At 41.6% G+C, this 27,860-nt stretch overlaps 2 protein-coding genes across 2 annotated transcripts; one reads left to right on the top strand and one right to left on the bottom strand.

Annotated features, from left to right (window-relative positions):
- Positions 1 to 22: 22 nt before the first annotated feature.
- On the bottom strand, positions 23 to 4,602 carry LOC143327053 (glucose-induced degradation protein 8-B homolog). The gene is made up of 6 exons (XM_076741196.1): positions 4,223 to 4,602; positions 2,399 to 2,532; positions 1,907 to 2,036; positions 1,573 to 1,769; positions 1,274 to 1,471; positions 23 to 1,117 (listed from the first exon to the last, which is right to left on the bottom strand). The coding sequence occupies exons 3-6, from the start codon at positions 2,022 to 2,024 to the stop codon at positions 944 to 946; spliced, it is 687 nt and encodes a 228-aa protein (XP_076597311.1). The 5' UTR covers positions 2,025 to 2,036; positions 2,399 to 2,532; positions 4,223 to 4,602; the 3' UTR covers positions 23 to 943.
- dnah12 (dynein, axonemal, heavy chain 12) lies at positions 4,028 to 27,206 on the top strand. Its single transcript, XM_076741194.1, has 74 exons — positions 4,028 to 4,063; positions 4,239 to 4,466; positions 4,607 to 4,694; positions 4,790 to 4,816; positions 4,909 to 5,098; positions 5,196 to 5,265; positions 5,372 to 5,530; positions 5,651 to 5,846; positions 6,300 to 6,488; positions 6,596 to 6,749; positions 6,847 to 6,938; positions 7,048 to 7,226; positions 7,319 to 7,454; positions 7,542 to 7,667; positions 7,754 to 7,888; positions 8,446 to 8,639; positions 8,715 to 8,958; positions 9,067 to 9,252; positions 9,375 to 9,575; positions 9,677 to 9,871; positions 9,964 to 10,085; positions 10,174 to 10,309; positions 10,393 to 10,539; positions 10,651 to 10,770; positions 11,069 to 11,225; positions 11,332 to 11,504; positions 11,621 to 11,773; positions 11,878 to 12,117; positions 12,255 to 12,500; positions 12,633 to 12,752; positions 12,857 to 12,966; positions 13,106 to 13,289; positions 13,433 to 13,573; positions 13,660 to 13,743; positions 13,969 to 14,157; positions 14,281 to 14,400; positions 14,574 to 14,762; positions 14,840 to 14,991; positions 15,150 to 15,288; positions 15,445 to 15,611; positions 15,746 to 16,001; positions 16,128 to 16,424; positions 16,698 to 16,876; positions 16,991 to 17,183; positions 17,332 to 17,493; positions 17,587 to 17,781; positions 17,999 to 18,132; positions 18,227 to 18,389; positions 18,495 to 18,575; positions 18,681 to 18,857; positions 18,940 to 19,071; positions 19,218 to 19,307; positions 19,387 to 19,527; positions 19,640 to 19,881; positions 19,976 to 20,123; positions 20,235 to 20,380; positions 20,480 to 20,694; positions 20,791 to 20,983; positions 21,075 to 21,267; positions 21,368 to 21,540; positions 22,551 to 22,691; positions 22,823 to 22,981; positions 23,100 to 23,395; positions 23,486 to 23,739; positions 23,832 to 23,972; positions 24,086 to 24,223; positions 24,297 to 24,530; positions 24,628 to 24,816; positions 25,523 to 25,626; positions 25,720 to 25,924; positions 26,043 to 26,180; positions 26,284 to 26,375; positions 26,487 to 26,554; positions 26,701 to 27,206. The coding sequence occupies exons 2-74, from the start codon at positions 4,255 to 4,257 to the stop codon at positions 26,892 to 26,894; spliced, it is 11,925 nt and encodes a 3,974-aa protein (XP_076597309.1). The 5' UTR covers positions 4,028 to 4,063; positions 4,239 to 4,254; the 3' UTR covers positions 26,895 to 27,206.
- The last annotated feature ends 654 nt before the right edge of the window (positions 27,207 to 27,860 follow it).

Below are 27,860 nucleotides of genomic sequence, written 5' to 3'. Positions count from 1 at the left end.
AAAAACATGCCAAGCTTTCCAGTTCTTTATGACTTGCACGGTTTAAAAATTCACTTTTATTGCAAAATAATATCCCAGCAAAAAAAGCACATCAAATTTTGCAAAGGAGCTACTTATTCCATACATGTAAATAATCCATCTGTGAAAGTGTCTCCATGTCTTCTTCACATCTTCTAGTATATTCTGTGATATCTTCTAACAGTATGAAACTGAGGCTGCCTTTGAGCTTGCACAGTCACAGTACGCTGCAAAGTTTTTAGCATTCCAGGTATCTCACCTCGTGTCACTTGTTAATTGCTACCGTGAGCTTGAAAGTCTCATCTTTTCTTGGATCTTGCGTATGTCAGCATCTTTTTGTAATGTCTCAAGCAATAATGCAGTACAAATCTATATCTGAATAGAACTTTCAAAGTCACAGTGGTTTGAAACATCCCAAGTATCCGGCTTTGGCTATTGCCATCACATAGAGTACTAGCTAAAAGACTACTAGCTGAAACGTGTGTATGTTTTTGGGAGGAAAAGGTTTGTGTTTATTTGAGGCAGTGCGTGCTGAGCCAACCATTGTCCCTAAACATCAAACTCAGCCCCTTCTAAGTGGTCACACACGGAAAGTGACAGCCTAATTTAGGCTTTATTCACCCCCTCCTATGCCAACAACTTTCCCTGCCAACAGACAGAAAAACTAGTAAACTAATTTTACATAATCATATATGTAAATCATAACACCGAGTAAAATAATGGTCTGCATGTTATTTTAGTGTGAGAAGTCATTTTAAAATGCCATCAATCCAGTTTGCACATTCTAAGTTATTAAAGTATCAAAAAGCAACCCTTACAAAAAAAGATAAGGTTGTACTCTATAGGAGTCAGTTTGTTGGGGTATAAATAGATAAAGGAAATGTGTCCATTTTGTAATGCGGTGGTGTGTTTTCACTGTGGGTCCTTATTTTGGGTCTTCAATGGTTCCCTTGCTGAGGTCTGTCATTTTGGGATACTTCACTTTCTTTTGGTCAAGTTCATTTTGAGCCCACAGCAGCAGCTTCAGGAGCTTGGCCAGTTTGGGTGTTGACTCTCTGTTTTCATAGTCTAGCACACACTGATTCACTTCACTCCACACCTGGAAGACAAAGACGCAGGCATGTTACACATGGACAGACACAGAGCTGAACACAAGCAGACACACAGAGTTTACATTGATGTTGTCCACATATATGGAAAAATTAGAAATAAGTGCAAGACAAGTATGAATTTTACTAATATGCATTGACCCTACCTTCTGTCTTTGCATCATATTGAGCAGATCACCAAAAGGTGACTCCTCAGGGTTGTCAAATGCCAGCAGGGCCAGAGTCCTCTCCATCTCGGTCAGACATTCTCGGCTCTCCTCCCCCTGCTCTGCTAACTGAGACTGGGCAAATTCAAGGGCCGCTTCGGTCTCCCTCAAACGAATCAGCTCAATCAGATGCTGCTGCTGCAAACACAAGAAGCCAGAGGGTGCAGCGGGGAGTGAAAATAACACAAGTAATAAGACAGGGAGTACAAAATAGATTGCTAAAAGTGCAACACCTTTACCTGTAGGTGAAAGTAGAGGTATCGGTTGGTATCCAGCAGTTCTGGGTGCAGACTGTTGATCAGTGCAATGGCATCCTGGATCTGTCCCTTCAGGATCATCTCTCTGATCTTGATTCTTTCATCGAGGGAATCCAAGTCCACACTAGGCTCTATTCCAGACTCCATCCTGAATTTCTCTGCTGCCTCCTTGAAGCCCTCTGCAGAACAGAAAACGTTGGGAAATCCTACTCATTCAACATTCAAGTGCCAGATTTCTCCACATAACTGATCTTTATAGGCAACTGAGAGTAAAGCTTAGCAACGACAACAACAACAAAAAAAGACGGTACTTCACCTGTCACCAGGTAGTTCATAATGAGCCTGTTCATATCAGCTCTCTGAATGTGGACATTGTTGAGTTTATCCATCCACTCTTCCCTTGTTATGTCCTCCGGCTTCTCTGCATAACTCATTATGATAATATCCTAAACGAGTACAGCAGGGTTATCTTGTGAGTTGACAGAATGACTTTTCGGACGCTTACAATACTGAACTCGTAGTAAGAACAATTAGAAAACGTCACAACAGTTTTGGTAATTAGCTCTTCAGTTTGACAGCAATATGGCACCGGAAATTCTAAGTCAGAACAGTTGGGGCCTTCGTTGAAAAACACAACATTGAAGCCTGATTTTTGTCAACACAAATCAAAACAAAGACAACTTTGGCCTTTCGGTGCATTTATATTGAATATACACATCCGAAACGAGTGCTCTTCTGTTTAACTGTCTTCTATCAACATTCATGAACATTGGTATGCAAAAATAATGGTTATTTTAATTCACAATACCTGAAAATTTTGTCGCTACTTCCCAGCAGTAGCTAGCTAACGAGCGGAGAAGCGCCTCTTCTTCTTCTTCTTCTTCTTCTTCCTCTGGTGTTTCCGGTACCACAAACTACACGCTACCTACATATTGCCGCCCCCTACAGTAAATTAAAAGAATGGTATGTTTCTTCACATGTCCATAGTGTGTGTTGAAAAGTCGTCTTTGTAAATTTATAATAATCTTATTTAAGCTTATGATTTAAACGTTACTGCGTTACATTTCATGAGTAAAAGTCCTTTATTCAGTCCTACTTAAGTAAAAGCACAGAGGTATTCTCAGTAAAATGTAAAGCGTATTAAAAGTAAAGTTACTTGAAAATTTAAATATGAAAAATTACCCCTGCTAGTTTTGTCTTGAGTAGATTATCTTAACTATTTTCTACCACCGGAAATTACTGGTTTTATGTCTTTCAGTTTCAATAAATGAAATAATGATCATCTCTTACACCCACTGTATTTCTTTTAATCTATTTTGAATTATTTCTGTTCTTTTTTCTTTCATACATCATAGAGTAGTCTCAATCCGTCTTTTCATATGAGGATTAATAGGATTGTGCCTATGTGCATTACATCTAAGAGCAGCAGCTACAACAGTCAGTTAGACTGTGAAAACAGTTGAAATAAGAGGGACTAAAGGGACCTCTACTGGTGGAATCATGTAATAAACCAAACGGACAACTACCCGAGGCAATAGAGGGACTCCCGGGACCCCTGTTTCTAACAGGAGGCAAGAGAAAGGATATAAAATACAAGTAACATGTTTCTGATTATTGAAACTGTTTTACTCACAGAAGTTCTGCTTTTAAGTGTCTATTAACTGCATGCAAAAAGGGAAGAATTCAAACCACTCACAACAATAGTCACGAGACAATCCGGTCTAGACCTGCTCTGTTTGAAAAGTGCCTTGAGGTAATTTCTTACGTAATTTGGCGCTATATAGGCAAACATTGAAATGAACTGAAATTTTAAATAAGCCCCACATCTAAACGATCCGTTAAACACCTGCTTTTTCATTATTTGGACTTTTTGTTTTTTGTGAGTCCTTGGCACAGCCAGATTCTGTAAACAAAACTACATTAATATTTGTTACTGATTGCAAGTTTATGTATGCTTCAGACATGTTTATGCTTTACAGAATCTGGTTTGAGACTATTTGGCAAGCATAAATACTGTATATATTAAGCACGCAACAAAATAAATTCACATGTACATATGCTCTTTTTTTCTTTGTAAACAAGGCAGTGAATTGCGTCCCACATTTTTTCTGTTACATAGGGTCAGGCTACACATCATAAAGATAAACTTTATTAATCAAAAGATTCTATCAATACATAACAGTACACCATTTTTCACTACAGTATTTCATTATTGTTGTATCTGCGTGTACTATTATGTGTTTCTTGTCTATTTCATGTTTTCTCAAACTTTTCTATTTATATTAGCAACAGGTATAAACATGACAAGCCCCGCCCCCCGTCCTACGGCTGCCCTGTTTACTGTTTCTATGGTAACGAAGACCGTTTACCTCTCAACGTCTCACAGGAGCCGTGACAGGCAAAATTGAGTTAATTGACTTTAACTAACATTAGCAAACTAACCAAAGCGACAAGATATTGAATGAGCGAACAGGTAAACCGACAGCTAGCTTGTTGTTATTCACTCCAATAAACTTTTGAGGGAACGACTTGTACGACAGTAGCTTGTTCGGTATCAAACACAGCAACATAAAAAAAAAGCTAGCTTAGCGTTAACTTAAAATAGCCTTAACTTCTAACTAGTTGTTTTTACCTCCGCTTCTTTTCAGTGCCTTGTTGCCAGAGATGGCCACCTCTTCTTCATTTTTGAAAGCCGCAGCGGTGAAGGGCATGTTTAATTTTCCAGTCCTGCCCCCGATTGAAGGCACGCAGCGGCGGGATGAGGTTGGACAGGCGGCTGCATCAAAGGAGGAAATAGCGAAGAAGCTAATGGCTCTCAGGAAACGGTTGCGTCACAGGCGGCGTAAAGTGCAACAAGAGCAACTCCATATGAAATTGTATGTTTTACAGCTCAGCCCTTTAGTCAGTAAAGCATGGAACATTCTCCTGTAGTCTATGTATCCTTGGCAGTAAATCATTTGTAGGTAGGCTGATGGTTTCTCCTGCAGTGTGACAGTTGCTGACTGAATTATTGCAGGGGGTCTCGAGCAATGGAGGCTTACAGACAGAGCAAAGAGAGGAGAGCAGTGTGCAGCCAGTCACCAGAGCCAGAGTTTCCACCTTCTGTATGACAGTCTGCTTAATACAAACATTTTAAGTATGTATTTATATAAAACTATTGCTCAATATAATGTGGTATATTTCAATCATTGTTTCACAGATGCTCAGTGAGGAACGGAAGCATAGGGTAAGTTTTCTTTTTAGCATTAAATTTGAACTGTGAAACCCTATTTATATGTATGTGACACCTCTCGTATTTTCTGTTGGTCCCATTTGCAGATGAACTACTTGTCCCTGAGGCGGTGTGTAGAGAGCCAACCATTTGCTCCGATCCAGCAACAGTGGCTGGACTCCATTGTTGCCCGAGTCCCGTCTAAACTTAAGGAGAGCCCAGAGGCAAAAAAACTACTACAGGAGCTCTGCAGGGAAGTCAGCGACACCTTCCATGACGTGATTGTCAAGCACACAGGTATTGCCAGTTGTTTGTGTATGTATGTCTGTGCCTGCAGAGTATATATAGACTACAGGTGGACCATGTCTCTTTATGTCATATTCACTTCCTGTAGTGGACACAGTGCTAAAGAATCCAGAGAAAGAAGGAGCTATCTCAGGAAAACAGACAGTGACCCAGCCAAAGTGAGTGTTTAACTTACACAAATGGTTTACTGTATGCACAATAACCAAATAGTAGATGTTCATTCTTTAATACCCTTTTGTGAAAGACATTTCCAATATTTTGCAGAGTTCTTGATTTCTCCCAACCTTGGCACAATAGCTTTATCAGAAGTCGAAAGATGATAAAAACAAATTTGCACATTCTCCATCCTGTCATGCAAACTGTCTTGGATATTGGCTACATGACATTTTCTCCACTGGTCCTGGTTGATCTCTCAGGGTGCAGGTAAGGAAAGACACCATGAATGCAACATGGCACTGCTAAAATAAGCACATAACCACGATATTTCATGTGAAGATTTGCTCCAGTTTCTTTTTGATCTGATTTTGCCCTCTGCTGGTTCAGGGCTTCAGGACCTGTGGACTGTAAGAGCCTGCAGAACAAAATGGCTGTGGAGTGTAAGAGGACAGAAGATCGTATCATGAATACCTGGTTTCCCAAAGTCATCCACTTATTAACAAGTAAAGAAACTCTGAAAGGAGTTAAAGAGGAGAAACTGGAATCCTTCTACGACTGTGCGTCCACTCTCATCTCCAATCAGGTAAGATAATGCTGACTCGATTTTAGAATTGATTTTGACCTGAGAGGAGTCAAAATGAACAATTTAAAGTTATTTAAACCAAAGTTATTTCCCTCATGGTTGAAATCAGACTGGGAATTAAACATATTCGTTGTCGTAGTGTCTTACATTGTATTTTTAGCAAGCCAGTTATTAGAGACATACATTAAAAGACTAAAAGGCACCTTGACATTTGAAACTTGTCAAACTTTGTGTTTTTAATGCTCTCTATATAGTAAATTGAATTGGTGAATTAATCCTGTCATGAAAATACTTGAAGTACACTGATAGCCTGCTGTATTGAAGTCTGATCTCCTTTGTTAGTTTTTTGTACAAGCAGCATGTCAGCAACTAATAATAACTGATTATTTTATTTGGTACTTAATTTATTATGGCATGCAGACTCATGAACATTTTCCTTTTGTAAATTCCCAGTTGAAATCCCTGCTTCAGACAAGTGTAGAGGAGTTTGTCAGTCTGTTTGATCCAAGCGATTGCCACCGCTTGCCCCTGTTTCGCATGGACTTGACATTTGATGATGAAAAGATGGAAATTTATCCAACTTTACAAGATCTGGAAGCTGCTGTTTTTGAGATTCTTAATACCATCACAAATACACTGCAGGTAAGGTTGTGTATATGTAATTGCCATTTAAAGAATGAAAATGACCACTTTTCCATTTTTCATGTAAAAATGATATTTTGAGCTAGTTTTAATGTTTATGTCTACAGAAAGTACAGACAGTCCAGTCATGGCTGGCACAAGCCACATCTTCATTTGTGGACGCCAGGGTGGCTCATCACATAGTTGCCTGGGCTCAGGTCACTGTGAAGGCTGCTGTGTGCAAGAATCTAGAGGAACCTGACAAATATTTCCAAAACTACGGTATACCGTAATTCAGTTATGTCCAGTCATCACGCATTGAATTTATTTCCATTTCTGCTTTATTTCCATTTCTGCTGTTTTCTTCTTTATTTTGCAGTTGACAGCTATGTCTGGCTAGTTAATGGGATTGCACAGGCTCGAGTGGAGAAGTTCATGGAAGAGGAGCACTCTTTTGATGAGTACACAAAGGTAACAAATCCTGAAGTTGAATTCATGCTGTATATGTTATAGATCTATTCTTGCCCTGTTGTCAGTTTTTCTGATGACTGTCAATGTGTAATCTCACTGCTTTTTAAAGCAAGTGGAGGAGTTTCGTGCTCTGTCAAAGGAGATTGTCAGGCTCCCAGCAAAAGCCTACTTCACAATGGTCCATCTGGACTGTGAAGAGCTGAAACAGGGTCTGGCCAACAAAGCCAAAAACTATGCTGAAATACTTCTGAAGAAACTCGTCGCCAGCCATCGCGAGCAAAATCTCCAGTGAGTCACTTCTTGTTACATTCTTTAATGAAACTATGCTTTGTGTTTTAAATGCATCCTTTTCTCACAATGCTCTCTGTGTCTGTTCAAAGGGTCTGCTCAGAATTTGAAACCATCCAAGAGAACGCTCTGAAAATACCAGAGAACACAAACGACATGACTCAGATCATTGATTACATTAATTTCACTAAGACAAAGGGTATTGCAGAGCTTAATGACAAAATAAAGGTGAATATGATGATTGGTTCTCCCTGTTGTAGATTTCATTAATCTTATATCAATTCTAACATAATTTACTACATTGTGTTCTGACAGGAAGCCTACCGTAGACAGATCTATCTCCTAGATGTCCACATTTATGAGCCAGAGGATTTGGAGCTTAATTCGACTGTCTTTCTCTGGCTGCAGAAAATCCTCCATGTCTTTGAGCTCAGTGATGAGGTAATGCTCTTGTGTGTGCCGACAACAGTATATCATGGTTGTTTTTCAAGGATGGCCTGATTCTGGACTGCTGTGTCATTTTCCAGGTGATGCAGAAGGCCAAGCATAAAGGGACACAAGAGCTGCTTGCTAAAAGAGAAAGATTAATGGTACAGCTGAAGAAGTTGGGACGCAGGGTGGAGGAGTTCCCACTTTGCTCTGAGCTGGATATGATGCAGCTGGTACAGTGTCCTTAGCACTTTTAGATAACTTGGAAGAAATCGTTCTGAAATTTTTTTATTTGCTTTACTACTGAGAATAGGATAATAACATCAATACCACTCTCATATTTGTCTGTACAATAAGAAGCTATGTCAAGCAGCCAGTTAATTTAGCTTAGCATAAAGAGTTCCTGTTTTTACGCTTCAGTTTTTGTATGAATTAATGAGATATGTGTTAATTAATGATCTTCAGAGTTGCTGGTAGATGGATTTTGTTATCTATGGACAGAGCCAGGCAAGTTGTTTCCCCCTATTCCTGTTGTTATGCTATGCTAAGCTAACTGCCAGCTGGCTCCAGCTTCATATTGAACAGACAGAAATGGCAGTGGTATTTTTTCTCTGCAAGAACACAAAGCAACACTTTTCACAAAATGTCTAACTTGAACCTGAAATAACTTCATAGTTATATTAGAATACGCCTTTAAATTCCTCATCAGTGTCAGTGCAATGTAAGTGGTGATCTCACAAAATATTGCATCAAGTTGAAAATAATTGCCTTGTCATCACTTTTTGGGCAGTATGTAAAGGATGTCAAAACAGTTCAGAAGCTTCTCCAGGACACTGAGGAGGCAATCGTCTTCATTAATAAGGAAGAGGAATTTTACAAATGGGACCAGACATGTTACCCAGAAGTTGAGGTCATCAAAGACAATATTGAACCGTATCAGAAGCTGTTTGGACTGGCCCTGAAGTGGCAGCACACGCAGAACAGGTCTGATTCCAATTTGATGCGTGCTGTTTGAATTAAACATTTCCCCCAATAACCTTTAATCTTCTTTATGAACAGATGGATGGATGGTTCCTTCCAGGACCTCGATGGCGAGAGTATGGATGTAAAAGTTGATGAGTTCTTTCGCGAGATCTTCAAGATGCTTAAGTTTTTCCAACAGAAACAGAATAAGACTGAGCAAGAGATGGATAGTCTCGCTGGGAAGACAAGGCGACAACCTAGTGTGGATGATCCCAGGAAGCAGGACAGTCCCACAATGCTCTTGTGCTCAAATGTAATGGAGCAGATCAAAGAGTTCAAGGTATTGTATGTAACTAATTTCAAAGGGGCTAATTAATGAAGTCTCGTACTATGTCAATTCTTGTGTGTTGATGCTTAACTATTATTTGGAATGTGTTTGTGTTCACAGGACCATATCCCTGTAGTGTCCATCTTGTGTAATCCAGGAATCAGAGCTCGCCACTGGGACCAGATGTCAGAGATAGTGGGGTATGATCTCACTCCTGACTCTGGTACTACACTACGCAAGGTTCTCAAGCAAGACCTTGCTTCTTACCTGGAAGAGTTTGAGTCTATCAGCGCTGCTGCTAGTAAAGTGAGAACTAATTAAATTATGAGTTTGCCTCTACACTGTATATATAAATATATATATATAAATAACCTCAATATTTAATCCATTTGCTGAATGTGATATACTCCTACTATGTGTCTCTACAGGAGTTTTCCCTGGAGAAGGCTATGAAAACTATGGTGCATGTTTGGGATGGCATTTCTTTCCATCATCAACCTTACAGGGAGACTGGAGTGTCCATTCTGACCGCTTTGGATGAGATTCAGACCATGCTAGATGACCAGATTGTGAAGACTCAGACTATGAGGGGCTCACCATTCATCAAACCCTTTGAAAATGAGATCAAGGTTTGCTTCAAGTTTAAGATAGCTTATTCACCTAATGATCAGCTTTAATTCTGCTTATACCCAGTCCTGCAGTGAGTTAACTGCTTGTTCTGTAACCTCAGCTATGGGAGGAGCGTCTCCTTCATATCCAGGAAACCATAGATGAATGGCTGAAGGTGCAAGCCCAATGGCTTTATCTGGAGCCCATCTTCTCTTCCCAAGACATCATGCAGCAGATTCCAGAGGAGGGACGACTTTTCCAAACTGTTGACAAAAACTGGAAAGAGGTCATGAGGCACTGCGTTAAGGCCCCTCAGGTAGTTGTCTAAGAAGTTTATGGTGAAAATATTCTGAAAAAAAAAAAAAATCTGAAAAACTGTCCTTGTTAACTGTTGATTTGGAATCATAGATTCTGCCAGCAACCTCTCTGCCTGGTTTACTAGAGAAATTGCAAGATTCTAACAGCCTCCTGGACAGCATCATGAAAGGTCTGAATGCCTATCTGGAAAAGAAGCGTCTCTTTTTTCCACGGTAAGTGAAAAGATTTTGCAGTATTTCTTTTGTGCAATTCTTTGTTAATATTACAGATTTTGATCATCGCTGCCAATGCTGTTTCCAGGTTCTTCTTCTTGTCCAATGATGAAATGTTGGAGATTCTGTCTGAGACCAAGGACCCACTGCTGGTGCAGCCCCATCTGAAGAAATGCTTTGAGGGTATCTCCAAACTGGACTTCTTACCCAATCTGGATATCCAGGCAAGGCAGTCACACATATTGTTTTTGTTACATGACACCATGGTTGATGAACTTTTATTATATTTCACATTGTTCTTGCCCAGGCCATGTATAGTAGTGAGGGGGAGCGTGTCCAGCTCATCCAGCACATCTCCACATCTGAAGCCAAAGGAGCGGTGGAGAAGTGGCTGGTGCAGGTGGAGGACATGATGCTTCGCAGTGTCAGAGATGTAGTAGGCCGGTCCAGGGTGGTGAGATCACTGTTCCCCATCGCTTAAATATTACACAGCTCTGTGATTTGTCATATTCTGCATCTGCACAATCTGAGGCTCCTTTTTTGCACGAACATATTTTACTGACAGGCCTACGCTGAGACTGCACGGAGCCAGTGGGTCAAGGAGTGGCCTGGGCAGGTGGTGCTCTGCACCTCCCAGATTTTTTGGACTTTGGAGGTTCATGAAGCCATCCGAGCAGGGGCTGATGTACGTTTTTACTCTTTGTTTTGTCTTACTCTTTTTTTCCCTTTGAAATACACCCTGATTCCAGAACAGTTGAGACGCTGTATAAAACGTAAATAAAAACAGAATGCAATCATTTGCAAACAATTGAGAAGATGTAATGATAAGAAGAAGCACATTAATGAATGTAGATAGTATAGACCAGAGGTAGAAAGCAGTGATGCATCTCACTCTTGACTCTTGAATTTTTCTTTTGATGAGCATGACACAGTATCACCTTTAAAAAAAACAGAAATTGTAATGGGGCTGTTGTTCTCTGTAGGGTTTAAAGAACTACTACCAGCAACTCCAGAATCAGCTGAATGACATAGTGGAGCTGGTGAGAGGGAAACTACCCAAACAAACACGGATCACTTTAGGAGCGCTGGTCACAATTGATGTCCATGCCAGGGATGTGGTCATGGAGCTCATTGAGAAAGGTACCTCATGGCACAGAATGCAGACCGGACTGTAACAGAGCTATGCCTTAGTAATGAAACAGCACCAAGAAAACATGCTTAAATACTAAGTGTCTGTTTTTAACAGGTGTATCAAATGAAACAGACTTCCAGTGGTTAGCTCAGCTTCGTTACTACTGGAGCAATGACAATGTTCGTGTTCGCATCATCAACTGTGATGTTAAGTACGCCTATGAGTACCTGGGGAACTCACCACGCCTGGTCATCACTCCATTGACTGACAGATGCTACAGAACCCTGGTAAAACATCTGATAGATGGCTCACTTAAACATGAATGCTTGTTACTTTTTTATTGGAATGATGCTGATTGATCAGAAATTTTAACATTGAATTCCAATGCCCCCCTCTGTTAAAGATTGGGGCTTTCTACCTGAATTTGGGTGGTGCGCCTGAGGGTCCAGCTGGAACAGGAAAGACTGAAACCACCAAAGATCTTGCCAAAGCTCTAGCTGTGCAGTGTGTGGTCTTCAACTGTTCTGATGGACTTGATTACCTTGCTATGGGCAAGGTAACACCTGCAGGAATTTTGGATTTATATTCTTAATTCTTATGCAATAGTTATAAATGCAAAAACATCCTTTTTAACATGTATTTTGATGCGATCTCTCGTAGTTTTTCAAAGGTCTGGCTTCATCAGGTGCGTGGGCTTGCTTTGATGAGTTCAATCGTATTGAGCTGGAGGTGCTGTCTGTAGTGGCCCAGCAGGTTCTCTGCATCCAGAGGGCCATTGAGCTGAAGCTGGAGTACTTTGATTTCGAAGGGACCATGCTCAAACTCAATCCCAACTGCTTTGTGTCCATCACAATGAACCCTGGCTATGCAGGACGCTCAGAGCTCCCAGACAACCTCAAGGTCAGAAAATGATTCATTCTGATTCATTGATGGTGCTTTTGCACCTCTTCAATATAATGTAGCATAATAGAAAGAAGTGTGTGGCTGTTCAACATCTGCAGAAATATGTTAGCATTTTCCTGTGTTTCTCTCTGCAGGTGTTGTTCCGAACAGTGGCCATGATGGTCCCCAACTATGCACTGATAGCAGAGATCTCTCTTTATTCATATGGCTTCCTCAATGCCAAACCACTGTCAGTAAAGATTGTGATGACCTACAGGCTCTGTTCAGAGCAGCTTTCCTCCCAGTTCCATTATGATTATGGCATGAGGGCCGTAAAGGCTGTACTTGTGGCTGCAGGAAACCTCAAGCTCAAGTATCCTGATGAGAATGAGGACATACTGGTATCTGTGCTCAGCGCATATATATATATACAATGCTATACTGTACTGTCTATGCTGTCCTAATTGTGAACTTCTTAAGTTTGTCACTCACGCAGTTTTTGACTTTCATTTTCCACTTGTTGTAACATCCAGCTCCTGAGGTCCATAAAGGATGTTAATGAACCCAAGTTTCTCTCTCATGATATTCCACTGTTCAATGGAATCACCAGCGATTTGTTCCCAGGCATCACCCTGCCTGAGGCTGACTATCAGGTCAGATGCCATTCCTTACGCTTCGGTCATAATTGTATAAAACCTTTGCATTTATTCATGTTGTAGCATATATTATAATCAGTGCTTTTTCATATCCTTGACAGTTGTTTCTGGAGGCTGCAGAAGAATGCTGTAAAAGTCACAATGTACAGCCAACACAGGTCTTCTTACAGAAGATGATCCAGACATATGAAATGATGATAGTCAGGCATGGGTATGTTGTATTTCAGTTTCACTGTTACAATATTATGTTATCCTGTTTAGCATATTTCCAGCTGTACAGTATTTGACATGACTGCAGTGTGACTTGAAAGGAATATTTGAAACATGATATTGCATGATTTTTTTTTCAGTTTCATGCTGGTGGGAGAGCCTTTCTCTGGGAAGACCAAAGTGCTACACGTCCTAGCTGATACGCTGACGCTCATGAATGAGAGAGGGTATGGTGAAGAGGAGAAAGTCATCTTCAGGACGTTGAACCCAAAGTCCATCACCATGGGACAGCTCTTTGGACAGTTTGACCTAGTTTCTCATGAGGTAGACCTGTGCCTTTGGTCCTCTTGTATTTGTTCTGTATGACAGAATGAATGCAGTATTTACAATATTGATGCAGACCGGTGACAACAGGTAGCTCTTTTTTCCTTTTGGTCTTTTCACTCTTTGTTTTTCCTCATCATTAGTGGACTGACGGGATTGTAGCCAACACGTTTCGTGAGTTTGCCTCTGCTGACACACCAGAGCGTAAATGGGTGGTGTTTGATGGTCCCATAGATACCCTGTGGATTGAGAGCATGAACACTGTGCTGGATGACAACAAAAAGGTACCCAATACACAGGGAGAGTATTTGATGTTTCTATTTATTTGTTTCTCATCGTTGAGTAAGATCACGTCACTCTTCCTCCACAGTTGTGCCTGATGAGTGGTGAGATCATCCAGATGTCCAATCAGATGAGTCTGATTTTTGAAGCAATGGATTTATCACAGGCCTCAGTGAGTTACATGTTTGTAGTTGAATAGATTACTTATTTGATTTTCCCATCATTTGTTGGTCAAAATTTGCTTTAATCAAACATAAATAATTCACTATTTGCTTGCTAGGATGTTGAACAGCTTTTCATAAGGGAATTAACGACGTACCCAGCTTGATTGACAAGATGTACCTGAATGTTATAAACGATCTTTTTGGTTTTGTTTGGTTGTTTTCTCCCACTGCAGCCTGCCACAGTCAGTCGATGTGGTATGATCTTCATGGAACCGTCTCAGCTGGGCTGGGATCCCCTAGTCATCTCGTGGATGAATACTCTTCCTGATGCTCTGCAAAGCCCGGACAGCCGCTCCCTGCTGCTGGAGCTCTTCCACTGGCTCCTGCCGCCTACCCTCAGGATGCTGCGTAAACACTGCAGAGTAAGTGACCCCAGGGCCCAGAACAATCCAGACACAAATATCTGTAAAATATTTAGATGTTTACATTTATTCATACAGAAAATACAGATGTTTTGTCATGCTGCGTTATGGGTTTGTTTACAGGAAGTTGTTGCCACCAGCAACAGTAACACTGTGGTGTCCTTGTGTCGACTGTTTGAGATGCTGCTCACTCAACCTGTAGAGACAGATCCTGGGAATAAAAATATTCGCACCTGGATCATGGTAAAAGGACTGAATCATTTATCGTTGTGACTGATATTGTAACTTTATTCATATAAAACCCTTGCTTTGGAATGGCGCCTTGCAAACAATCGTTTCAGTTGTTTTTCACTGTCCATTTCAGTTGAATAATATTTTTCTATGCCACTTCCCCTTCGCTTCCTTTGTGTCTGCAGGCAGCTTTTGCCTTCTCTCTGGTGTGGTCTATGGGTGGCAGCTGTGATGCAGACAGCAGAGAGAAGTTCAGTGAATTCTTCAGGGTGATTGTGTCAGGAAAGACAGACGAGCATCCTATCCCTGCCTCTGTGGGGAAATGGGAGTGTCCAATGGTTGAGAGAGGCCTGGTGTATGACTATTTCTATGAGGTATTGTGTAGTTACATCACTCAGAGGTGTTTCACTTCTGTTTAAATCAGTAAATCATGTTTTAATCCCTTGCACAGTTTAAAGGGAAAGGCCGCTGGGTTCACTGGAATGATGCCATCACGAATGTCAGTCTGGGGGACAGAAACACCAAAGTTCAAGAGATTATTGTTCCTACCATCGACACAGTTCGCTACACCTACCTCATGGACCTCTGCATCAGTTATGGAATGTCAGTATTCACAGTGGCACTGACACATATTCATGCTTAAAGTGCATTGATTGTTTGACATACTGGTTTCTATGGAGTATTTATGGAGTGTTTTCACCCTGAATTTATTTACATTTCATCTGTCAAAATGGATTTTTTTCCTCTGTTTCTCTGCTTAGGCCTCTCCTGTTTGTTGGTCCTACTGGCACTGGGAAGTCAGTGTATGTGAAAGAGAAGTTGATGAATAATCTGGACAGAGAACGCTATCTACCCTTCTTCATCAATTTTTCAGCCCGCACCAGCGCCAACCAAACTCAGGTCAGCATACAGGCCGCCAGGATGTAAGAATGGCCTCACAAAAAATGTTTGGATTGCTTGGAGAATGTTATTAGATGTACTAATCTAAACAATCCAGAAAGGGTCGTTCTAATTTGAATTTTCAATCATTTATTCTGTATTTATCGCATTTTCCAGAATATCATCATGTCCAGGTTAGATAAGAGAAGGAAGGGAGTGTTTGGCCCCCCCATGGGAAAGAAGTGTGTCATCTTTGTGGATGATATGAACATGCCTGCACTTGAACAGTTTGGCGCGCAGCCCCCTGTGGAGCTCCTTCGGCAGTATATAGACCACGGAAACTGGTATGAGCCATCCACTGTTAGATGCTAATTTCATTTCAAGAGAATGATAAAGAAAGAGGACTAAATTCAGTGCACTGGGGAACCTTAAGCATTGTTCAGTAAACAGACAAACTTTATCTGTTATGCTCTGACAGGTATGACCTGAAGGATACGTCCAGGATCACTCTTGTTGACCTGCAGCTCATCTCAGCTATGGGTCCCCCTGGTGGTGGGAGGAATGCTGTGACGTCCCGCTTCCTGCGGCACTTCAACATCTTTAGCATTAACGCCTTCAGTGATGACACCATGGTTCGCATCTTCTCCAATGTGGTGGCCTTTTATCTCAAAAACAGTGAATTCCCACCTGAATATTTCACTGTTGGCAACCAGATAGTGACTGCTACAATGGAGGTGAGTCTCCCAAAAACACACACATGTTCAAACGAGATGGATTTCGTGTATTAAATGATCTCATTAATCATATCTTGTTTTCTCCAATGCTTTAATGATTTGCTTGTATGCTTTTGATTCCGAAAGGTCTATAAGAAAGCCATGGAAAACCTGCTTCCAACTCCAGCCAAGTCTCACTACACCTTCAACCTGCGGGACTTCTCACGAGTTATCCAAGGCTGCCTGCTGCTGAAGAAGAAGTCTCTGGAGAACAAGCGCACTATGATCCGTTTATTTGTCCATGAAGTCTTCCGCGTGTACTATGACCGCCTGGTGGATGACAAAGATCGAGCATGGCTCTACGAGCTGATGAACAGCATCCTCAAAGATCACTTCAAGGAGTCCTTTGACCAGGTGTTTGATCACCTGAAACAAGGCAGTAAAGTAAGCAGAGAATTAGTTGTATTTGCTGTAGAGTCACATTCTTTTTTAAAAAATTATGTTTCACATTATGTTTGTAACTGAAAGAAAGAAGATGAACTCATTTGGCCTGTTGTCTCTCACGCTGACTTGGATCTAAATAAGGCTTTTTTAGACATATTTTATGCTAGAATATGAAACATTCATAAGTGTATTTGTGCTCTACTAATACAATATGTATACATACGAGACAAATCGGAAAATCAATACCTTTTACTTTGTGGCATAAATTTTCAGCTGGTTGAAGAAGACATGCGGAATCTTCTGTTTGGTGACTACATGACCCCTGACCAGGAGGATGATGAGCGCTTGTATGCTGAGGTGCCCTCCATGGAAAGCTTTGCTCAAGTGGTAGACTTGTGCCTTGATGAATACAACCAAATGCACAAGAATCACATGAACCTTGTCATCTTTCGGTAAAGAGATTTGGTAAATTCAACTACATGCACTGCAAAAACATTGGTCTTTAGCAGAATGTCAACGTCTGACTTTGCACTTGATTAACTGTGAAAAATGTCTGCATTATTTAGCTATGTGCTGGAGCACCTGTCCCGTATCAGCCGTGTGTTGAAGCAGCCGGGAGGCAATGCCCTATTAGTGGGAGTGGGAGGCAGCGGACGTCAGTCCATCACCCGTCTGGCCACATCCATGGCCCACATGACCATGTTCCAGCCTGAGATCTCTAAGAGCTATGGTGTAACTGAGTGGCGAGATGACCTCAAGGTCTGTCTCTTTGTTCTGTTGTTCTGATGCATTTCATGTATTCTTTTTTCTCATTACCATTTTGATCACTGCTTGTGATTCTTTTGCATTTTCAAACAGCTGTGGGAGATTTTAACACCCTGTCTCGCTGCCTTTCCTTATACTTCAGATGCTGTTGAAGAATGCTGGGGTGAAAGGTCAGAAGACGGTGTTCTTGCTCACTGACGCTCAGATCAAAGATGAGGCTTTTCTAGAAGATGTGGACAGTCTCCTGAACACGGGGGAAGTACCCAATCTGTTTGCCATAGACGAGAAGCAAGAGATCATGGAGGTATGCTGTCATAAGCTGCATGTATACGCTTATAGAGCAATGTATAAATGCCCTATCCATTCACAATGTTTAACATTACTCTTACTTCTCCAGACAGTACGCCCCATTGCCCAGGCTGGTAATAAGAATTTGGAGTTGAGTCCTTTGACTCTGTTTGCCTTCTTTGTGGCACGCTGCAGAGAGAACCTGCACATTGTTGTGGCCTTCAGTCCTATTGGAGACGCCTTTCGAAATCGCCTACGCCAGTTTCCGTCTCTGATTAACTGCTGTACCATTGACTGGTTCCAGGTATTGTATTGGCATCAAGAATGTGGCATGATTGTTTGTAGTTTGTATTAAAAATGTTAAAATAGCAAAATCTACTCCATATGACAGACACAGAAAACACTTAAAGCTGGACCAGAGATAACATCAAAAGAAAGAAAAGGGAGAAAGGGCATGAATTAGATAATGGATTTGTCTTTGTTCCTATCCTTGCTTTCCTCTCTTGTCTCTGCCCTCACAGCCATGGCCAGAGGAGGCTCTAGAGCGAGTGGCCAACTCACTTCTGGAGTCACTGGAGATGAGTGAAAATGAGAGGAAGGAGGTCATACCCATCTGCAAAACATTCCACACCTCTGCCAAAGAGCTCTCACAGAGGTATGACGCGATTATTTATCGCTTGTATATAAATATAATAAATAAGGTAAAGTACATTTATAGGTCCTTAATCACACTGTTGTTTTCACTGCAGATTCCTCTCTGAGCTCGGTCGCCATAATTATGTGACGCCCACATCCTACCTGGAGCTGATTGCAGCTTTCCGTCTGCTACTCAGTCAGAAAAGAGATACTGTCATGAAAGCAAAACAGAGGTACACCAACGGTCTGGATAAACTAGCCTTCGCTGAATCTCAGGTATATGCAGCACCATTTTCACCACCACTGTTGTGGGGTTTTTTTGTCTACTTTTTGTGTTCAGCATTACTTTGTAAAACTCACTTTAACAATGTTTCTCTGTAGGTTGGTGAGATGAAGAAGGAACTTGTTGATCTGCAGCCCAAACTGGAGCAGGCAAAAATAGACAACACCAAAATAATGAAGGTGAATAAAGTTCATGTCTTCATTCAGCCTCAACATTGACCTAGACTATATATACAAGTATATAGAAACATACTGAATGTAATTATTCAATGTGATCACTTTCAGGTGATTGAAGTGGAGTCTGTTGAAGTGGAAGCCAAAAGTAAAGTTGTGCGTGTTGATGAGGAGGCAGCAACTATAAAAGCCAATGAGGCTCAGGCTCTGAAGAATGAGTGTGAGAGCGACTTGGCTGAAGCCATCCCTGCCTTGGAGGCTGCTCTCTCAGCCTTGGACACTCTAAAGGTGAGGACCCTTCAACAGTTCAGTCACTCAGACCATCACAGTTTCAACAGTTGAGTAAGTTGAGCTGCCTTTTTGGTTTCAGCCCTCTGACGTCACGATTGTTAAGTCGATGAAAAATCCTCCTTCGGGGGTGAAGCTGGTGATGTCAGCTGTGTGCGTGATGAAGGAGATAAAGCCGGATAAGATAGCTGACCCAGCTGGGACTGGAAAAAAGGTTAGAGGAAACAAATAAAAAGAAATCACTATTGTCTACCAATTATTTTCAGTGCCTGAAAACTTTTCCTCATCATAACAAACACATTTTAACATTGCAGCTTATAGTAATACCGCAGCGAGTACTATGTTTTCTTTATTGTCTAGGTTTTTGACTACTGGGGTCCAAGCAAGAAGCTACTGGGTGATATGAACTTTTTACGAGATCTTAAAGAATATGACAAGGACAACATTCCTGTGAGTGTCAGAAAAAGTACATTATTAATTGATTATTTTACACTTTGCTGTGACTGACTCCTCTATTTCTTTACTGCAGGTCCCTGTGATGCAAAAAATCCGTAGCGAGTACATGACTAATCCTGACTTTGACCCCAGTATAGTGGCAAAGGCCTCCTCTGCAGCAGAGGGCCTGTGCAAGTGGATCAAAGCAATGGAGGTGTATGACAGGGTGGCAAAGGTGCAGTGTTTCTGGCCTTGTATACGCTTTTTCCTCTTTGTGCTTGTCCAGATAATACATGCAGACATGTTTCTAAGTGTTCTTTGACCTCGACCACTCTCTTTGATTTTAGGTTGTGGCTCCTAAAAAGGCCAATCTCACAGAGGCACAGGAGTCCCTGGCTGCTACCATGGCCCTGCTCGACCAGAAGAGAGCTGAGCTAAAGGAGGTCGAGGACCGTTTGGCTGGCCTCCAGAAAACCTTTGAGGAGAAGACAGAGGAGAAGGCCCAGCTGGAGTTCCAGGTGGATTTGTGTGCCAGGAAGTTGGAGAGGGCTGAGAAACTCATTGGTGGTCTTGGTGGAGAGAAGACCAGGTCAGGATGATACACACAACTATTCTATTGTTTATTATTTTCTGCAAACAACATAATTACAATATGCCACGATTGAATTAATGTCTTTCTTTAGGTGGTCTAAGGCAGCAGATGACCTGCAGAACACATATGACAACCTGACTGGAGATGTTCTCATCTCTGCAGGTGTCATTGCCTACCTTGGGGCCTTCACTGCTGGCTTTAGACAGGACTGCACCAAGTCATGGACCAAACTCTGCCAAGTAACCGTCCACCTGTTCTTTATTTAGACATTTTCATCACTTTCTTTGAATTCATATATATATACTTATTTGCTTATTATCTTGATTTTTCACCTTCCTTAATATCTCTAGTCTAGGAACATTCCATCATCAGATGACTTCTCGCTCAGTAAGACCTTGGGAGATCCCATTAAGATCAGGGCTTGGAACATTGCAGGCCTTCCCAGTGACTCTTTCTCTATTGACAATGGTGTCATTGTCAGTAATTCACGTAGATGGTGAGTCCGTATTGCTAAAATGTTTTTTAAGTTAAATCCGTCACTACTTACAACTGAAAAAAAAGCTTCATCTCATCCTGAATGTTTGTGGTCTTATAGGCCCTTGATGATTGACCCCCAGGGTCAGGCCAACAAGTGGGTGAAGAATTCAGAGAAAGACAACACCCTAAGTGTAATCAAGCTAACGGACGGAGACTACATGAGAACTTTGGAAAACTGCGTTCAGTTCGGGACACCGTTGCTGCTGGAAAACGTAGGAGAGGAGCTGGACCCCTCACTGGAACCACTGCTGCTCAAACAAACCTTCAAACAAGGTGCTGTGAATGTGAGATGGCTGCCAAGGGGGCAATTCAGAATTTAAAATTAAAACTGTTGAAATTCAAAGTTCAGTCATTTTTTGTTTCACCCAGGTGGTGTGGATTGCATCAGGCTGGGGGAGAGCGTGATTGAGTACTCCTGCGATTTCCGTTTCTACATCACCACTAAGCTGAGGAACCCACATTACCTCCCAGAACTGGCCACCAAGGTGTCCCTGCTCAATTTCATGATCACCCCAGAGGGCTTGGAGGACCAGCTTCTGGGGATTGTGGTTGCCAAGGAGAGGTAACCCTCGTAAGATGGCCATGTCAGTATGCTGCTGAAATACTTCTTATCACTTCTTTAGAGCTTTGCTTCTAATTTGTTTACTCTACAGACCAGAACTGGAGGAGGAGAGGAATGCACTAATCCTGCAGTCAGCTGCTAATAAGAGGCAGCTAAAGGAAATTGAGGACAAGATCTTGGAGACACTGCAGTCCTCTGAGGGAAATATCCTGGAGGATGAGAGTGCCATCCAGATTCTAGATTCTGCAAAAATCATGTCTAATGAGATTACGAAGAAGCAGCAGGTGTGGACAATGCACAGATGCAACTCCAGAGAAAGAGAGACCTGGATAGTGAATATGATAAGTCTGATATTTGGTTACCTCATGTTTTCGTATTTCCCAGATTGCAGAGAAGACAGAGATCAAGATAGCGGAATCGAGGGAAGGTTACAGAGCCATTGCCAAGCACTCCTCCATCCTGTTCTTCAGCATTGCTGATCTCACCAACATAGACCCAATGTACCAGTACTCTCTCAGCTGGTTTGTCAACCTTTACATTAACTCTATTCAAGACAGGTGAGTGATGCTTATGAAGTATATTCTGCTGTGTGTAACACATTAAGGCAAATGTGCTGGGACTTTATGACAGTAGCAGTGTTTAAAAACTGCATAAAAGATGAAGTAGAACGTCACACAGGAATCACACTTCTGACAAACAGGAGGATTATTGAAACAGGATCCATTTGGATGTCGGGCTCAGTTCTTGTCTCAGTCAGATTTAAAAGAGATTTATGTCATTGCTCATGGTGCACATGGCTAAAACTCATGTAATTTTCTCAAAATCATCCCAAATGCATTTTAACCATTTTCTGAAAAAAACAAGTGTAAACCATAAACCACACAGAAGACATGTGACACCATTTATGAATAAGGACAGAGTGAAGAAAAAGTATTCTATGCAGCAGCTGCAAGTGGGAGGGATCAAATGTACTGCAACTTTTTTTTACATGCGGAGCAGCAGATGTATCCTGTGGAGGACAGGAAACATGCATTTTTGTACTTTAACATCATAATTGCAGACATTCTGAATGCTTCTTTGTACTCCAAGCATATCTGACTAAAGTGGGACACGCTAGTGGCAAGAGACTGAGCACTTTAGTCAGCCAGCAAGGACTGATCTGCATTTTGAAACTGCACAGTGACGAGACACTTTTTACATAGCTTTATTTAGGGTGGGTCTGTGTTTATTTTATTTATTCATTTGGATCCCCATTAGAAACTACCAAGATAGCAACTACTCTACCTGGGGTCCACACAAGTAAACATTACATCATAATGAAAAACAATTAACGGAATAAAAAATCCAAAGCAAAAGGGAACAAAAATAACAACAAACTAGAAGAAACAAGCAAACAATGAATCATTAAAACTAGTAAACAGTTTTTCTTGTTAAATGTGTGGCAAACATTCCATATTTTTATTCCTCTGTACATAACAATATTGACTTGCATTTGTTTTTTATGCAGGAAGTGAAAAGCAACCTCTGAATGCATGCCTACTATTAAAGTCTCCCTTTTATTCATCAGTAATAAGTCCAAGATCCTGGAGAGGAGGCTTCGATACCTGATTGATCACTTCACCTATAACCTCTACTGTAACGTCTGTCGCTCTCTTTTTGAGAGAGACAAACTCCTCTTTTCCTTCCTCCTCTGCTCCAATCTACTCCTGTAAGTGTTACAGCTACTATTGGTTTGGATGTTGGTTGAATTTCATCAGAATTTGATTTCAGCTTTTAACCACATGCTCATATGAAGACAGTCTATGTGGATACCTTGTATTTTCTTCTATTTCCACGCAGAGCTAAAGGGGAGATTGAATACTCTGACTTCATGTTCTTGCTAACTGGTGGTGTGGGCCTTCAGAACACCATCACTAACCCCGACCCCACCTGGCTACAGGACAGGAGCTGGGATGAGATCTGTAGAGCCAGTGAACTGCCTGGCTTAGAAGGAATAAAGTAAAAAGCCTCACTCAACCAGAAAATGCTTTCTTATTACTCCCTTCCCACTGTCCTGTTTGTCATTATGAATTCCTTTTGACTAATGGAGTGAATCTAAGTGTTATTTATTCCACAGAGAGGCTTTCATCAAAAGCCCCGGAGACTTCAAGCCCATTTATGACAGCAAAGAGCCATGCAACATTCCTTTGCCCAGTCCGTGGTGTGAACGACTCAATGAGCTGCAGAAGATGATCATTGTACGCTGCCTCAGGCCAGATAAGATAGTGCCAGCTGTGACTAAATACGTGACTGGCAAACTGGGGAAGAAATTTGTTCAGCCCCCTCCTTTTGACTTGAGTAAGAGCTACCTGGACTCCAACTCCACCATCCCACTCGTGTTCGTGCTGTCTCCGGGAGCTGATCCCATGAATAGTAAGTCCCTACAGTACCAGTGATTGACTGTCATTGTTCCGTGTGATGCCACTCCTGAAAACCATTGGAAATAACACGATCCCTCCACAGGCTTACTCAAGTTTGCCAGTGACAAGAACATGGGTGGCACCAAATTCCAGTCCATCTCTCTGGGGCAGGGCCAGGGACCCATCGCTGCCAAAATGATATCCACAGCCATGCAGGATGGGACATGGGTGTGTTTGCAGAACTGTCACCTGGCTGTTTCCTGGATGTCCACCCTAGAGAAAATCTGTGAGGACTTCAGTCCTGCAACATGCCACCCAGAGTTCCGCCTTTGGCTCACAAGCTACCCTTCATCCAAGGTAAAGCTCAACACATTTCATTTGGTACATGTGTGTAAATAACCAACTTACTGATAATAGTCCTAAAGACAAAGCATCCTTTCTGATGTCAGTTTCCAGTGACCATCCTGCAGAACGGGGTGAAAATGACAAACGAGCCTCCTACAGGACTCCGACTCAACCTGTTGCAGTCTTACTTGTCAGATCCTGTTTCTGACTCGAACTTCTTCAATAACTGCTCCAGTAAGGAGCTGGTGAGTTAGGAGGGAGTTTATTTACATTTTGTTTGCAACTGGGATTTGCAGTTATTTATAGAACAGGTTGATCATATGAAGGACATTCCCTGTCTCTTGGGTTTCTCCACTAGATTTGGGAGAAGCTCCTGTATGGACTGTGCTTCTTCCATGCTCTTGTGCAGGAGAGGAAGAAGTTTGGTCCACTGGGCTGGAATATTCCCTACGGCTTCAATGAATCTGACCTTCGAATCAGCATCAGACAGCTACAGGTATTCATTTAGAGTGGCCTAGTTTCTACATCCCAAGAATCTAAAATACATTTAATTTGTTTCCCTCTTTTAGCTGTTTGTGAAGGAATACGATGAGGTGCCCTTCGAGGCCATAACTTACCTGACCGGGGAGTGCAACTACGGTGGCCGTGTGACAGACGACTGGGATAGGCGGCTCCTGATGACCATCTTAGCTGACTTCTACAACAAGGACATCGTTGATAAACCACGGTACCCTTTCTCACCTAGTGGCGAATACTATGCCCCACCTAAATCTAACTATGAGGACTACGTTGAATTTATCAAGGTAAAGCCACTCGAGATAGGACACATAAAGAGCAAAAATGTGAATTTTTCTATATAATGACATCCAACTGTATTGCAATGCCTTTGTTGTGTTCTAGGGGCTTCCATTCAGCCAGCATCCAGAGGTGTTTGGGATGCATGAAAATGTAGATATTTCTAAAGATCTACAGCAGACAAAGCTGCTGTTCGATTCACTGCTGCTCACCCAGGGTGGAGGAGCCAAGGGAGCAGCTAGCTCTGGGAGTGACCACACGCTCTACGACATAGCGAATGACGTCCTCACTAAGGTATAAATAATCAAACCAACCTTCAGTTAGCAATTTTTCGCCATGCTAGCAGATTGATCTAGACATAAATATCTCACAAACTGTTGGATGGATTGCTGTGAAATTTTGTACAAACATTCAAGGTCCCGAGAGCATGAAACCTACTTACCTCCTCATTTCATAGTTACAAGACAATATTTAAAATGAGTTTGGTGATCCTGTAACTTTTTGTCTAGCACCCTGCATGAAGTTGACATTTGTGGTTTTCAGTTTCATGTCACAACAACTATTGCATTTCAAATATTTACGTCCCACTCAGGATGAACTGTAGTAAATTCGGTGATCCCTTCACTTGTCATTGTATTGTACTTGTACTGTACGTTTGTAATGTTTTTTGGTAATTAGTGAATGTTAGTTGGCTAGCACATTAAAACAACATAAACTTGTTCTGTTAGCATGCTGATGGTAGCATTTAGCTCAAAGCACTGGTTTGCCTAACTACAGCCTAACAGAGCAGTTAGCGTGGTTACAAACTCTTAGATTAGAGACATCTTGGAGATGAGGCACTAAAGACATCTTTCAAAGAACTGGTTTATTTTTTGGAAGGAACATGGAACCAGTGCAGGTGTAGTTTCAAGGGCCAATAGTTGTTGATGTTTGCCTTGATTATAATCTGCATGCACTGTGCTGTATATTTTTAACTCATGCACTTGCTTGTTTCCTCCAGCTTCCAACTAATTTTGACACAGAAGCTGCTCTTTTGAAGTTCCCAGTGCTCTACGAGGAGAGTATGAACTCTGTGCTTGTTCAAGAGATGGAGCGCTACAACACGTATGGACAAACAGCTCAGTGCAAACCTATAAGAGATACAGCACATCATCACTTACTTTATACGACTGAACTACTGCCATTGCTCTCTCTCAGGCTGTGCAGTACGATCCGTGTGAGTCTACAGAACCTGTTGAAGGCCATCAAGGGTTTGGTGGTGATGGATGCCGAGCTGGAGGCAGTTGCAGGCAGTTTGATAGTGGGCAAGGTGCCAGATCAATGGGCCAAGCGCTCTTACCCGAGCCTCAAACCGCTGGGCAGCTACGTTACTGACTTTCTCTCAAGGCTTAGGTTTTTGCAGGTGAGACTGATTAATAAAGATAATTTAGGTGAACAGCAGAAAGGACTATGATTATATGGGAGCTTTGTTGAGTATGTTACTCCACTTATAGTTTCATTTTTACTTTGTGTGGCTGTAGGATTGGTACGACACCAGCAAACCCAGCGTGTTCTGGCTGTCTGGCTTCTTCTTCACCCAGGCCTTTCTAACTGGAGCTATGCAGAACTACGCCAGGAAATTCCATATCCCTATCGACCTGCTAGCCTTTGATTTTGAGGTCAAATGCGACACGTTATAATCCCTCTGTCTCCACTTCAAAGATCTCAGAGCCATAAAGGTACACTGATCTGTGGTTTTGTTTTCATGATTTTATCTTACAGGTTCTTCCTATTGATGAGTCAGACACATCGCCTGAGGATGGTGTCTACGTTAATGGATTGTTTCTGGATGGAGCTCGATGGGACAAAGGAAGGTAGATGTTCTTATTACTGTTATTTTTAGAAAGATAGTCATATATCATTATAATAGTGAAATGCACAGAGACTTGATCACTCTTAACTATTGTTTGTCTCCCGATCATCAGTGGAGTTTTGGCTGAGCAGCATCCCAAGGTCCTGTTTGACATGATGCCCATCATTTGGATAAAACCCAGTAAGTATTACCATACTTTGTACACTGCCAAATGAAATGCATGCCATTCAAACCCGTTATTATAAACTTGCTGCTGCTTTTTTCCTATAATTATTATTTCCTCTTCATTTTCCTGACCTTCTTTTTCTTCCCTCTCACCCATGCAGCTCAAAAGAAGAATGTGGATCAGCCTGAGAAGCTTTATGTCTGCCCTCTCTACAAGACCAGTGAGAGAAAGGGCACCCTCTCCACCACAGGCCACTCCACCAATTTTGTAATTTCCCTGATGTTGCCCACTAACAGGCGCCCTCAGCACTGGATCAAGTGTGGTGTGGCCATGCTCTGCCAGCTTGATGACTGAAATCAAACAACAGTTTAGGACCAAAATGCCTTACTGTGATACACACCTTGATGCCTTTTTTGATTCTCCGTTCCTTCACAGTGCAAAATGAAACATAACGTCTGTTTGTGACCGACTAGGAAGTACTGTGTGTTTTAAAACTATGGATAGAGCATGTTTGTGGACACCTATGGAGAGGTCCATGGAGTGATGCATGATCCTCTTTTCAGTTCATCATTTTCTCCAAAAGAAATTCAACTATAAGACACATGGAAGTAACATAAATGTGCAATACACAGCGACTTTTCAATATAAATAAAAGAGTGCACTACAGTGGTTTTATTACATTTAATAAAAATTAGAAATATATTGCATGCAGCCTCTTATTTCGTCCCTACACACAACTCACCTGTTTATTCCTATTGTAAGCCTACAGTGCATAATGTGCCTGGTGTATAGCAACTCTTATTCAGTTACTAATTTAAGCATCTCCTTATGCCTTTGGAGGGTTTTCAGAAAAATCTTTTGCAGGCATGAAGCCAGGTAGCTGCGTACTGCTGCTTTAGAAGTACATTTACAGTCACGTACTGTAACAGTAATATGGCCACAAGCCAAATGTGAAAACAATTAAATGCAGATAGCTTGGAATTAGAACCAGGAACACCAGTAAACATTAACCTTGATGTTGAACTACTGCTGCTATAAAAGCTTGATCTTGCCTGTAAATTGTTTTTATCAGTGTGAATATTCTGTACATGCTCTACCTTTCCAGCCTGTTGGAGCCTTTGTTCCTTTTCTCAATGCCCACTTGCCCCTTAGTTCCTCACTGTGAGCTGGTACTGTCTGCTTGTGAATACCTCACAAGCTGTTAATTTGTAGACTACCATCTGCTGCTTTACCTTTATTATACAGAGTCTGCTGTTCTGTCGCACACAAAACAGTACAGCAACAATGTAGGTAAAATACAGTTTTCTTATGAATGATTAC

Source organism: Chaetodon auriga, chromosome 10 (genome assembly GCF_051107435.1).
Source record: "Chaetodon auriga isolate fChaAug3 chromosome 10, fChaAug3.hap1, whole genome shotgun sequence".
Taxonomy (NCBI): domain Eukaryota; kingdom Metazoa; phylum Chordata; class Actinopteri; order Chaetodontiformes; family Chaetodontidae; genus Chaetodon; species Chaetodon auriga.
This window is presented reverse-complemented; position numbering and strand designations above follow the sequence as displayed.